The 13,681-nt window shown below is 33.3% G+C and overlaps 2 protein-coding genes across 2 annotated transcripts in view; one reads left to right on the top strand and one right to left on the bottom strand.

Moving 5' to 3' along the window:
- Positions 1-1,202: 1,202 nt before the first annotated feature.
- Positions 1,203-2,716, bottom strand: LOC129003432 (uncharacterized). Its single transcript, XM_054431725.1, has one exon. The coding sequence runs from the start codon at positions 2,475-2,477 to the stop codon at positions 1,203-1,205; it is 1,275 nt and encodes a 424-aa protein (XP_054287700.1). The 5' UTR covers positions 2,478-2,716.
- Positions 2,717-3,852: 1,136 nt separating this feature from the next.
- LOC129003431 (hemocytin) overlaps positions 3,853-13,681 on the top strand; it is an 87,688-nt gene continuing 77,859 nt past the window's right edge. Inside the window, exons 1-5 of the mRNA XM_054431724.1 lie at positions 3,853-4,000; positions 5,470-5,544; positions 7,492-7,566; positions 11,938-11,993; positions 13,477-13,537. Coding sequence (XP_054287699.1) covers positions 3,867-4,000; positions 5,470-5,544; positions 7,492-7,566; positions 11,938-11,993; positions 13,477-13,537 — 401 coding nt within the window. The 5' untranslated portion in view covers positions 3,853-3,866. The remainder of the gene's footprint in view (positions 4,001-5,469; positions 5,545-7,491; positions 7,567-11,937; positions 11,994-13,476; positions 13,538-13,681) is intronic.

Raw genomic sequence — 13,681 nt, 5'->3', positions numbered from 1 at the left:
CAAATCCTCGAACTCAGATAAGAAAATAGCTGTGTGCTCTGTAAGTACCACACAGCCTTTTGTCATACCATACATACATCGGTGGCAAGCAATAAATATCCTGTCATTTTCCACCCTCATTTTCTGTATTTTTATAATTTTGCTTTACCAGCTGATCATTATTTTATTATGATTGTTTATGTTTTGAAATAACAGTGTTGTCTTGTGATTACATTTTCAATAAAATGAGTTCATTAGGTTATTTGAATCTATTATTTTATTAAAACACAACAAATGGCAACAAGTGATGAAAGAAATGATAACGGAAGACTGAAATATCAAAGGGGAGCATTCAAAGGCCAAATTAAAAGAGCTCTACATCTTTTAAGAAGCAGGGTTTCATCAGTCTATGATGCTCCTGGCAGATTAACTGTAGCAGAGGAAGCTTGGCATTCATGTTACTACATGAAGATGTGTTGAAGATTGTAGTGAAAATGATTTTGAACAAGAAGAGGACTACAGAGCTGATGTAGAAGAGGTCATATTTAGAGATAAGAGCATTATTACAACCATTCTTAACACAGAACAAAATTACAGATGAACGCAAACTTCTATGTCAGTTGAACACAGTAGTCAGGTACCTAACATAAACTTTACGGATAAAAAGACTAAAATGTGTTTGTTTATCAGTACACTCTCTCCAGAAATGCACCAAACATTGTGTGATACAATAGCTTCTGAGTTACTCTTGACATATGTCCAATCTTATTACATTTTCTATAGAATTTGATCTTAAATCTGCAAAAATTAGCGTTATGCATTTCACTCCCACATCTGTAATACTTGTCTTTCAAATTTGTAAAAGAAACTATGGTTGTACTTCCCTTGATTGCACTTTGTTTGTCTTGGTAACCAGATTGCAGTCGGTTAATGTTAACTGCGTCTTTTAGAATTGAATCTTGGTTTTTCAAATTAATTTCATAACTTTCCGATGTTTTGAATTTACAGTTTTGTCTTGTGTTTACATTTTCAATATGAAGTGCAAATAAAACTCATTATGAATAGACCTAATGATAGGTTTTAATAAACTCTGAAGTCAACATACAAATACAAAATGTAAATAGTAAACAAAGAACAACTGTGAGACAATAAATAAATTCATAAATACAGTAAGGAATAATAACAGTTCATATGTATAAAAATATTATCACATTCTTCCCACCCTAAAACGAGACGTAGTCTTTTAGATAGTAAGGTCTTTGCCGTATACGCTGTGGATGCGTTTTGGAAGGCACTGAACTTGAGTCTTTGCAAGAACTGTTTGCATGTTCAACTGGTACATTCGTGTCACTTAATGTCCCACTAGAATCATTTTCAACTTGTTCTTGATCAAATGAAACCTCCGGTTCTTGAATAACTTGTTCATTTCCACATGTTTCTGGCAATTGGTAGTCTGTTTCTAAAGATGGTTGTCCAGGTGCTGGGGCCAGATCTCTTATGGATACTGTCTTCTCTTGTCCATTTGGGAGTTTCACATGAGCATAACCTGGATTTGCTTGAATAAGTTCTACCTCTTCTACAAGTGAGTCATACTTGCTGGGTCTGTTGTGCTTTCTCAACAGAACTGGGCCGGGTTGTGACAGCCAGCTTGGAACTGAACCTCCATAATACGATCTTCTGGGGTGCTTAAACATCAGTTCATGAGGTGTTGTATTGGTTGATGTACATAATAATGATCTTATTGAGTGAAGTGCTTCAGGAAGAACTGATTCCCAATACTTTACGGGTAGGTCTTGGGTTCTGAGGGCAAGCATAACAGTCTTCCATATAGTGCCATTGAATCTCTCTACTTGGCCATTCCCTCTAGGATTATAAGCAGAAGAGTGGCTTGACGCAACACCATGAGTTTGTAAGAAAGACTTTAATTCGTCTGACATTAATGACGTTCCTCGGTCTGAATGAATGAATGAAGGCATACCAAAAATTGTAAACATTTCTTTCAGTTTCTCAATCACGGTACTGGAAGTCATGTCTCTACAGGGGAAAGCAAATGGATATCGTGGATACTCGTCTACAACAGTTAGTATGTATTTATTTTGCGTGGCACTTGGAATTGGTCCTTTAAAGTCTAAGTTTAGTCGCTCAAAAGGTGCTGTAGCTTTGATTAACGTACCTTCATATTTACAAAACCTAGGCTTAAGTTCAGCACAAATTCGACATTGAGCTGTAGTACGACGAACTTCTTCCAGTGAAAAAGGTAAGTTTTTCGATCTAATCCAGTGGTAAAATCTTGTCACTCCCGGGTGACACAGGCTCGTGTGGATATCATTTAAGTTTGGACGACCACAAATCGTTCCACACAATCGTGACATGGTGTCTGCAACTCCATTTTCCTTGCCTGGTCGATATACGATATCATACTTGAAACAAGACAGTTCTAAACGCCAACGTTGTATCTTTTCATTCTTTATTTTTCCAAATCTTTTATTGTCAAACATGAAAGAAACTGATCTTTGGTCTGTAATGAGTAGGAATGGCCGGCCAATAAGATAGTGTCTCCACTTCTTAAGAGATTCTACGATTGCTTGAGCTTCTTTTTCAACAGAAGAATGGTTCTTTTCAGATTTTGATAATGTTTTCGAATAAAAAGCTACTGGACGTCCTGCTTGTGACAAGGTTGAGCCGATTGCAAACTCAGATGCATCGGTCTCAACTGTAAATGGTATGTCATTTTGGATTGGGGCTTTCCGAACTATCAGTATCAACTAATGCATCACTTTCTGGCTCTACATCAAATCGGTCAGGCTTGAGGAGTTTGTCCATGACTTGTGAAAAGAGTTTATTAAATTGAAGTGCAAATAAAACTCATTATGAATAGACCTAATGATAGGTTTTAATAAACTCTGAAGTCAACATACAAATACAAAATGTAAATAGTAAACAAAGAACAACTGTGAGACAATAAATAGGCCTAAATTCATAAATACAGTAAGGAATAATAACAGTTCATATGTATAAAAATATTATCACACAATAACATGAGTTCATTAAGTTATTTGAATCTATTCTTTTATTAAAACACAACCAATTTGTTTTAACATTCAAGTTTTGATGCCCCTAAATCCTATTTTTGACCCTAGGAATAAGCCTAGCGTGTCCAACCATGGATATTATCCTACTCTAAATGTGAATGTATCCAAGGAGAACTAAGTTATTCCCTTCTTTATGTCTTCATCTATGATCATTTACAGAAGAAATTGTTCATTTTCTAGCCAGCCAAATATGATAGAAAATGGAAAAATTTGGCTAATCCTCGACCTCTTGGTAAAAGTCAAGTGGTCATGTTTTTTATTCCTGTTAACAGAATTAACTCTCCTGAGTCAGCTCATAAACTAGTGTTTTTGATCTCATACTAATAAGTTAAATATCTTTGTCGCTCAAGTTTGTTTCTAAATGTTGTGTTTGTACTCAAATTTAAGGTTTGTAATAATAACATGCTTGCAGACAATCTTCAGCCTGTACTTGACACATCTGAAGATAAAGGTAAGAAAAATGTCCTGTGGATTCACAACACACAAGGAAGAGAAATGTTAAGTTTATAAAATCACGAAAGGCTTGCCTTATCCTGAAGATTTCTACAAAAGCGTTAAATATGATTGAGCAAGAATTACTTTGTCCTAGAGTATAATCAATGGTGATGAATAGAGCAGAATGGAAGACCAAAATTATAAAGAAATAACCATTTAAGTTCTCCATTGAATTAAATTGCAACAGGAGACACTACCAGTTTGACCAGATGACCTTGGTGGTGATAACGGCAGCTGGTTTGATATCAGTGTCCAACTGACCAGAGGCTCCATTATTGGTCCTGCAGTTGCCAGGACAACATGTCTGATTCTGCGGCTGCTGCGGTAGCTCTTGTGATAGTCTGCTGCAGTTCTGTCTGCGGCTTCAATTACGCAGCTCAAGATCGACCAGAGGAGGTCCATGAGGAAAGCTTTCATCATGTCATCGAGCAGAGGTGTGTTTTGTATTTTTTTTTATTTTAATTACAGTTAGCACTGAGATTTTTTTTATCTTAATAGATTTTTTGAATGCTACTTGTAATATGATACACAAATTTAAATTATTAGATTAAAATACTGTACTGCCTTAAAATAGTTAAAATAGAAAATAGTGCTTTCAATTATTTTTTTTATAATTTAAGAAATGGAATTCTACTTAGATATAGAACTAAACCAAGTGAGGAATCGGTAAAGAAAGATGAATATCATAACTAACCTGTATAAGAAATGACACCTTTTCGTTGAAAATATAAATCAAAATCAAGACTATTGTAGCAAGGTAATTTATGATTACATGAAAGCATTCACATTCACACTCACGTTCTGCATTGTTCATAGAATAGAATATAAATCTTTACTCCCTGTTGACACTAAACATGTATTAGCAAAAGTCCAGAATATACTTACTTACTCTTACTCCTGTGGCCATTGAAAACCAAGGCGGTCTTTGGCCTTGCCAACAATGTGCCTCCAGGATCCTCTGTCCTCTGCCAGCTCCAGGGCTGCTCCCATACTCCTTAGGTCCTTTGTAACTTCGTCAATCCATCTCATCCTTGGCCTTCCCAATGGTCTCCTTCCCTCTGGCGTACCTCTTATATGTTTTGTCATCTCTCTCTCACCTCTGCGTTGAATGTGGCCCAGCCACCTCAACCTTCTACTCCTAACCACTCCCACAATATCTGGTTCCTTATATAACTCCCTCAATTCCCTGTTTTTTTCTTATTCTCTACGAGTCTCCGTCTTTTATTGGTCCAAAAATGTAATATTAAGTCCAGAATATAACTTAACTAAAAATCATAAAACATATTCATAAATTCAGATAGGCTTACAAACTAAAAAACAATGTTCTCCTCGAAAAACTCTTGAGAGGAAATAAAAAGTATTTTTAATAGTCAATTGAAGAATTGGTTTTTAAATACCGGTTGAGTTGGATATAACCATTGACTTTGTATCTACACGTGTAGATATAAAGTCAATGATATAACTGAACAATTTTACTGATTTGTTATACATTTTCTGTGTGACATCACAACATGGCTGTTTGGACTCAAACTTAATATGAACTAAATTCTTCAATATTCAAGTTGTTTCTGGATTTGTGACTAAGACTATATAGATCTCATTACATAATGTTTAAAAGGGTAAGTTACAAAATATAAACCAGCAAGTCGAAGCCTGTTCAGTAGCCACAGATTGTATTGCTATTGTTGTATTACTTTATTGTATATTGCCTGTAGAACACGCTACTTTTTTCACAAGTTAATTAATTAAAAGCTATAAAATTAGCCATTTTAACTTTGTGAAAGAATAAGTTCAACAATATAATTTAGTCCTGTCCTGATTCTGACAAACTGTTGACTCAAAAAAATTATTGAGCTATTGAAAGATTTACAATGCGTTGTGAATAAAATTAACTTTTCAACAGTGTTGGAGGATTGTCGCCAAAAGAGATGATAAAAGGATTCATTCCTGACCTGTCTCTTGGACACCAATACATGGAGTAAGTTATGTTGTCTTTGTAATATTTCATTTCCCATAGAGAATGACTAATTAGTCTATTTACTATTCAGGATTAACTTCTGACTTCTGATAATGTTTTCACTCCGTGTTTAAAAATTGTGTCACTGATTTTCCTGGTGTTTTTTTTGTTTTTTTTGTTGTGATGTTGGCCTATGATCGGTTGGTTGGATAGCTGTCAAGTTCAACCAATCAGATGGGGAAACTTTTGACAAGTCCAACCAACCGACACAGACCAACAAAGCACGCAACAAGCGGCAATCTTTGATGGCACACTTTTCTCTAATGTTTAACCAGAGAGTAATCTTATCTTACTAATATTATAAATGTGAAAGTTTATGTGTTTGTTTGTTTTTTTGTTTGTTTGTGTGTTTGAAGTTCAATCACGCATAAACCACTGGACGGATTGGGCTGAAATTTGGCATGATGATAGCTTACATTCCCGATTAACATATAGGCATATTCTTATCTCGGGCTCCGCCCCAGTGGCTCTGTAATTCCCCATGTTAACCTTATGAGTATTCATATTTAAAGGGAATTAAAGAATTTAGTCAGATGTTTCAACTAAAAAAGTTGGTTCCATGATATGGAAAACCATTAAAAAGTTATAATATTTACCAACAGGGTGCAGCACTATATTTTTTTTGCATTTTTGAAAACAGCTAATTTGAACTAAGCAGCAACAAAAAACTGTGATTCTCAATGAGAACTGTCACAGTAGGATTGTTTACAGTTATGTTTATGTTTTTCATTTCATGAATAATTTGTGATATTTTGCGAATTGTTGATAATTTATTTTTCTCTATTGTTTAGGTGAAGTGGTAGAACATTATGGCTATGATAGATGTGTAATACTATAGAATACTGTAAATTTTAAAAAGCAAATTTTATCAAACTGTGTCCTCCCTTATTGCAAACGTAAAGCTTGGGTTTAACTGCAATAAGCATTTTATACTTATATTCCAACCCCGTACGAAGGACGTGTACTCTGCTAGTTTATTCATAATTTATAATTTATTCATCTCAAATGGTTAAAAAATGTTTACAATACTGCTAAAATAGCTTATTCACTAATGATCTTAGTCAACATGCAGTAAAAAAAGATTGTCCCTGCAATAAACAAGTAGAGTAAACAAACAAAAACAATTTGAAATATTTACGTGGTCAGTATTTTTTTTGTTTAGCCACAAATTTGTGTACAAATAATTATACATTAAATGAATTTATAGGGAAATAAATTTCAATATGGACCAAAACACCATCTTTCGTCAAGTGAGTTACAAAACCTCTGAAAAAAAGATGTAGTTTTTCAGAAGCAATGGTTGCTTAGAAGCTCCCCTGGTCTATGTAGTTGAGAAAGAGTGATTTAAAAATGAAAGAAATTGAATGATTCCTCACTAGACATACAGAACAATTTGTTTAGCAACCCGTCTTAGCCTATTTTAAAAATGTCTTATTTAATGTAGTAAAATACCTAATGTATGTATTCTTGCAAAAAGTTATGATAAGTAGCTCTCAGTCAATAGTAAATAAACTGAACATGACAGAATGAAACTACAAAAATATCCTTTATGGAAAACTTATAAATAAAATACCTCAGAAACAATTTTGATTATGCAGGGTTAACAAATGAAATAAGTGTTTGAACAGCTTGTACTGTACTTTTTAAAAGCGTAATTATGATTGAGGGAGAGCTCTTGAACTCATCTTTCTCCAAATTATTATATTTTTTGTGCTATAAAAGAATTCTAAACACTTCTACATAAATTAATTTTACTTAAAAGCATTTGTTTATTCTTAGTTTTTTTTTTTTAATACAAAAATATTCTCCTAGATGGGCGTAAGAGTGTAAAAAAATGTTCATTAAACAAATGTTGCTTCTTATTTTTAGTTGAGAATTGTAGGTTTTAATATTGTTATGTGTTTTTAGACATGAAATGGAATCATACGAGGGGCAACAGTCGGATTTGCCTCACGAGATACAAGCTGATCCTCATTATGTCAGGTATGGTGCATACAAAAATATTGATTCTTTTTTTGACATCTTTGTTGTCAGGATTTTTAAGCCCAAGCCTGTTCCAAAATAAAAATAATTAGTACTGAAAATTAATAAAATATACAATTTTAGTACTGGTTATTTTGGCACATACAGTAAATATCGTGAGCTTAGGCTATCTTACCTCAGCAGTTGTATTATCTGTTTTGGTTTTTAACTTGAAGCTAAAAGCACACATAAGATGGATTAACATGTTCATACCTTTACCCAGAATTTGTAGAACATTTACAAATGAGTTTGTTGTAAAGAGAAATTACAGCTGTTTCATTGTTTTGCTTTTAACACTTCACTCAGAAGCTATTTTCATGTACAACACTAGTTGTGTATAGAAGATTTCCATAGAGTAATAAAAGAATCACATAGAAATTGGTGAAAATACAGTACATAGAAAAAAAACATTGCCACAAACAAATTGAGAACCTCCTCCTTTTGTTGGTAGTGGGGAAGTCGGTTGAAAACTAAATAAATAAATAAATAAATATTTCTTTATTGTCACATAACATTTTTTTACATAGCATAGCTAAAAAACAGGTGACATTGTCAAATTATGTAATAATAACATTAAATAGTAAATATAAATATGAATAGCTAGAATTAAAGATTAATCTAATAATTACAAACCATCAAAATGTCTTAGAATAGAAATAAAATTACAATAAAAGGAGATTAAGTGGAAAGTTAAAGATTAAAATAATTGAAGAATCAAGCTGTCCATTAAAAATTCATTAATGCTGTAATAAGTTTTACCTAGTAAAAAGTTGGCAAGGCTGCTTTTAAAAGAATTAGTATTTATTAATATTTTTAATTTTGGGTCTAATTTATTAAAAATTTTTTCCCCATGTAGGAAGGTGTTTTTTCAACAAGTTTGAGATTGTGTCTAGGATACTGAAAATTATTTTTGAATCTCGTATTATACGAATGCTCAAAGTTTCCGCTGCAAAATTGAGGGTAGTTGGATTGTACAGTTAGCAAGGTTTTATAAATAATCCAATTTGGAACCGTCATTATATTTAACTGTTTATAAATTGGTTTACATGAAGCTTTCCATGGTGAAAAAGTTATGATTCGCAAAAACCTTTTTTGGACTTTGAAAATTCTATTTATATCTGTTGAGTAGCCCCAAAATTCAATACCATATTGAAGTATGGAGTAAAAATAAGCGTAATACATCATCACTGAAGTTTTTAAGTCTATTGTATCCCTTAAACATAAAATTTGGAAACAAGCTGAGTTGAGTTTGCCCAAAACATATTCAACACACCTATCCCACGCCAAATGCTTGTCAATGTACAGGCCTAAAAATTTAACCTTTTCATCAATTGAAAGCTGTGTGAAAGCATTTACATTTTGTCTATTTTGGGGTGTAAAAAATCTAACCAATTGAGTTTTATCTTGATTCATTTTCAATCCATTTTTATCAAACCAGTTCCCTAGCTCATCAAGACACTCAGTAACTTTGACAACTAATTCCTCATAATTTTTTGATTTGACAACTGCAGTAGTGTCATCTGCGTACAGAATAAGACTATTGGAAACATTTTTAGGTAAATCATTTATGTATATAAGAAACAGAAGTGGCCCCAGAATGGATCCTTGAGGCACCCCGACTTTAATTTCCTCCCAATTAGATTTTATTTCTTGTTTATTTTTAGTTATTTTTGTCCTTTGGAAGCGAGCATTTAAGTAGGATCCAAGCCAAGATATCGATTTAGTAGAAAATTTATATAATGCTAATTTCTTCAGAAGAAGGTTGTGGTTAACACAATCAAATGCCTTGGACAAGTCACAGAACACACTCATTGTGCTCTGCGACCCATCCACGGCCCATGTCACCTCATCGATGAACTCAGCTAAAGCATTCGTTGTGCCAAGGCCTTTTCGAAAACCAAACTGTTTTTCAGAAAATATATTAATTTAAAAGCTTCCATAAAATTTGTGATTTGGTTACAAGCAATCTTTTCAAACACCTTGGAGAATGTAGGCAGGAGTGAAATTGGTCTGTAATTGTCTGGGTTATGTTTTTCTCCCTTTTTAAAAAGAGGTTTAAGCTCTGCAAATTTTAAATGATTTGGGAAAATATTGGTTTGAAAAGATTGGTTTATGATAATTGAAAGAGGTTCAGCTATAGAATTGGAAACAGTTTTTATAATGTCAAGAGGAATTTCATCCCAGCCTGCTGATCTTTTATTACTGAAAGATTTAATAACTTTAATTACATCTGTCTTATTTATTGTTTGAAAATCAAACTTTTGATATTGAGAATCTGCAATTGAATTTTGTGTAAGCCTTAATGCCTCACATTCAGAAGGAGATAACCCGATTTCTTTTGAGATATTAACAAATTTTGTATTGAAAAATTCTGCAATATCGTTAGCATTGCTGAGTGTTTTATTGTTTACCTTAATGTCGGGGAAATCATAATCTGCCTTAACCAGACCCAGTTCAGATTTGATTACGGACCAAGCAGCCTTACTCTTGTTTTCAGATTCTCTAATGAATTTAGCATTACACAATTTTTTTGATCTATTACATATTTGCTTGAAAATTACCTTATACTTTTTAACATAATTAATAAAATCAACATCATTAGATGTTTTAGCTAGTTGACTCAACTCTCGTTTCCTTAAGCTAGATATTCTAATACCTTTAGTAACCCATGGCTTTTTTTTATGTCGAACTTTGTTATTGTAAAACTTGAGAGGGAAAGCCTCCTCAAATATGTTTTGAAAATTTTGGAAAAAATTTACACAGTTTTCATCAAAGCAGTTTTTGGCATTTACATTCCATGTGGTCACTCTCAATTTACCTACAAACTTGTTAATATTGTTCTCAGAGAATAGCCGTTTTTTACTTTTGAATTTTTTGTTTTGTTTGTTATCGGTATCAGAAATACTACAAATATTTATAAATATTGCCCTATGGTCAGAAAGACCTAACTCCATATTCATTGTTAAAACTGAGTTTTGTGACTTCATTTTATGTGTTAAGACATTGTCAATGCAAGACTTAGTAGATTTGGTGATTCTTGTGGGAGAAGTAAAGTTGAGTATGAAACCGTACTGTTTTAACAAGGACATAAAGTCTAACCTTTGTTTGGGAAGGCTACAATCTTCTAACACATCTACATTAAAATCGCCTGCTATAAATATATTTTTGGTTTTTGAAGATTAACACAACATTTTAAGTAAACTTTCCATCTTATATAAAAAAGATTTGAAATTTTCAAAATATGGAGTCCTATAAATTGAGATTACGATAACATCCAGAGTTACAATTTCGATACACGAGGCTTCAAAAACTGAGTCTTTGTTTAGGACACATAAGTCATCTCTTACAATATATTCTAAATTATTTTTTAATAAAATACAGGAACCGCCATGAGTACCTGCATCCCTACAATAACAATGAGCCAGATTGTAGTTAGAAATGCTATTTAATACTAACATATTATTCTTTTCAATCCAATGTTCATTCAAGCAAAGTACAGAAATATTTGAATTTTCCAAGATAATTTCCAAATCATTTTTTTTGCTTATAAAACCTCCTTCAATGTTCAAGTGCATCAACCATAGAATATTTTCATTTTGTTTACAATCTGGCCATATCAAATTATTTCTTACAGCTATTTCACAATTAATTTCAGACTTGCTAAAGAGTTTTTTTGTTGTTGAGAAGCTACTGAAGCAGCAGTAGTCTCTACCAATGTTGCCGGCGAGGATGTGGTTGGCTCAGGTGTTGAGTTAACTAACTATTCTTGTTTGGAAAACATTCCATTTGTAAAGCTAGATACTTCAACTTTGAACTGAAATTAAAATATTGGAAGGGCATAAGTTCAAAACCGCCCTTTATGCTTGGCTGGTTCAGAGTTGACCTTACGATCTCAATATACTGCAAAAAAGCTCCCTGATCCTTGTTAACCCCCTCTCATGGGGGAAAATTTTACATTTTGTTTACACTATTTTACGATGGAAGTGCATGTATATGTATTTCTGACGATAAGGTTGGTTTGATTTGAGGTTTAGAATAAATAAATTGTGTCGACAACTGGTTAAGATTTGCCTCATTGTGTATATTTTAACATAATGTAAAGGGAAAAGTCAGTGCAGTGCTTTTTTCAAAGAACCTATATAATATTGGTAAGTGACCCGTAGTTTTCCGTGACAATGGTAAGTGTTTCCGCACTAGAAAATTTACAACTACACCATTGGGAACAGCTGTACATGAATTACCAATCTCCTGCAACTTTCCTAGTGAAATATCCTAAGATTTATATCAAGCTTACAAAGCAATGTTTGTAGTTATATACTATTTTTTTCACAGTGGTACTTTTGGGCAGAGCTGGACAAAACTGAAATCCATGAAGCAGTTCACTATGGGTAAGTAAGTTCACTAGGCCTCTCCATCTTCTTCTGTCCCTCCACAATCCCTCTTCCTCCACGTACTGCCACTGCACTCCTCTTGCTTCCACATCTCTCACCTCGTCAATCCACCTTCTTCTAAGTTTTCCTCTTGGTCTTCTTCCGTTGTGAACCTCAACTCTATTGTTTTGGGGATTCTAAGATTTTCCATTCTTTTTAAGTGGCCGAACCATCTCAATCTCCATTTCTCTACTCTTTCTCTCAGACTTTCTTCATCTATTCCTCTTCTTAATTCTTCATTCCTAATTGTATCCAATCTTGTTTTCCCTTTGTTAGATTGTACCAAAAACCAAATAGTTTTTGATTTAAAAAAGTGTGAAATAAATGAACTATTTCAAGTTATAATTTTTTTAGCTCTCAAAAATAACAATAAAAACAAACAAGTTTTGTAATACTAAAATTTGAGCCAGATATCCTTGAATGGCGTTTATCACCACATCCTATGATAAGACAGGAACTGTTCTAAATGTTTGCAAATCTGTGGTCAACAAGTTAGTGATAAAGTTACTGATATAATTTCCCCACACTGCAGTAGACCACCGTATTTTAATTGTTTAATTTGTTTTGTCACAAAACATTAAGCAACATTTTCATTGTTTAATTTATAGAATTTGAAAAAACCAGGAGCTAAAACCTACCATAAGCTGAAGCGGAAGCCCTATCCTCATTTTCACCTACCATTCCTCGAATTCCCTCTTTATAGAGAAAACAGCTTGCTTAGTACAACAACGGAATTATTTGCTGTCAAATTACACACAGCCTCATTATTTCTTAGGAAATATGTATAAACCAGTTTCTAACTTTAAATCCTGTAGCCAGCGTGTTCTCGGAACATAGTTTCACTTTAACATGTCGTTCAAGTTTTATTGTGTTTTAAAATTTTACTTAAAGTTATTTGAGCTCTTTTTGAATTGCAATTATGTCCTACGTTAATTATATATTTTGTGTATTGATAGCTCAGACACTATAACATATTTTAAAATATTGCCCAAACCTCTGACTTAATCCCGGGAAGTTTTAGAAAATACCAATAATGGTAATATTACTCAAAACTTTACCGGATTCATAGATTGGCAGTGTTAATATTTTGAACATGAAGTTAACCTGTATATAAAAAAAATTCTTAAAAAAAGGAATATTATGATCCCATTCACTATAGTATAAACAAAATTTTTACTAAATAAAAAAAAGTGTAACACTAAATTTAATCTTACTGGTTTCCTATTTGGGGAGCGAGCTGGCGTAGTGGTTAGAGCGCGGGACTTCAGTCCCTGAGGTCCCGGGTTCGATCCCCGCCAAGTCACCAATGGATTTTATCCAAGTGATAATGCCGCAACCCCTAGGTCTAGCCTGAAGTAATGTGAAAAACAATCCCAGGTTCGTGCCTAGCGTCTTAGGAAAAAAAAAAAAAAAAAAAAAAAACTGGTTTCCTATTTTGCAGGATCCTGCTCCACAAGACTGGTGACACCCATGAATTCAGCCTTGAAATGTTCATCCTACAGGTAAGCAAGCCTAAATACAGTACCACCAAGAACCAACAAAACCTTTTGGTATTATAGATTGTTTTATTTATACTAATATTGTGATAAAATCGTTGACGAAGCTGTTGTTGTCTATCCATTGTTGTTTGTTCTAACATAACGGAG

This window comes from Macrosteles quadrilineatus, unplaced genomic scaffold (genome assembly GCF_028750875.1).
Source record: "Macrosteles quadrilineatus isolate MER2022 unplaced genomic scaffold, UCM_ALF_1.0 Scaffold_9__3_contigs__length_116548681, whole genome shotgun sequence".
Taxonomy (NCBI): Eukaryota; Metazoa; Arthropoda; class Insecta; order Hemiptera; family Cicadellidae; genus Macrosteles; species Macrosteles quadrilineatus.
The sequence above is the reverse complement of the archived record's forward strand: the minus strand, read 5'-3'. Positions and strand labels throughout refer to the sequence as shown.

What these genes read in the sequence shown, in the direction of transcription:
- LOC129003432 (XM_054431725.1), bottom strand. Translation starts at nt 2,477, where the DNA reads ATGTTTGACAATAAAAGATTTGGAAAAATAAAGAATGAAAAGATACAA.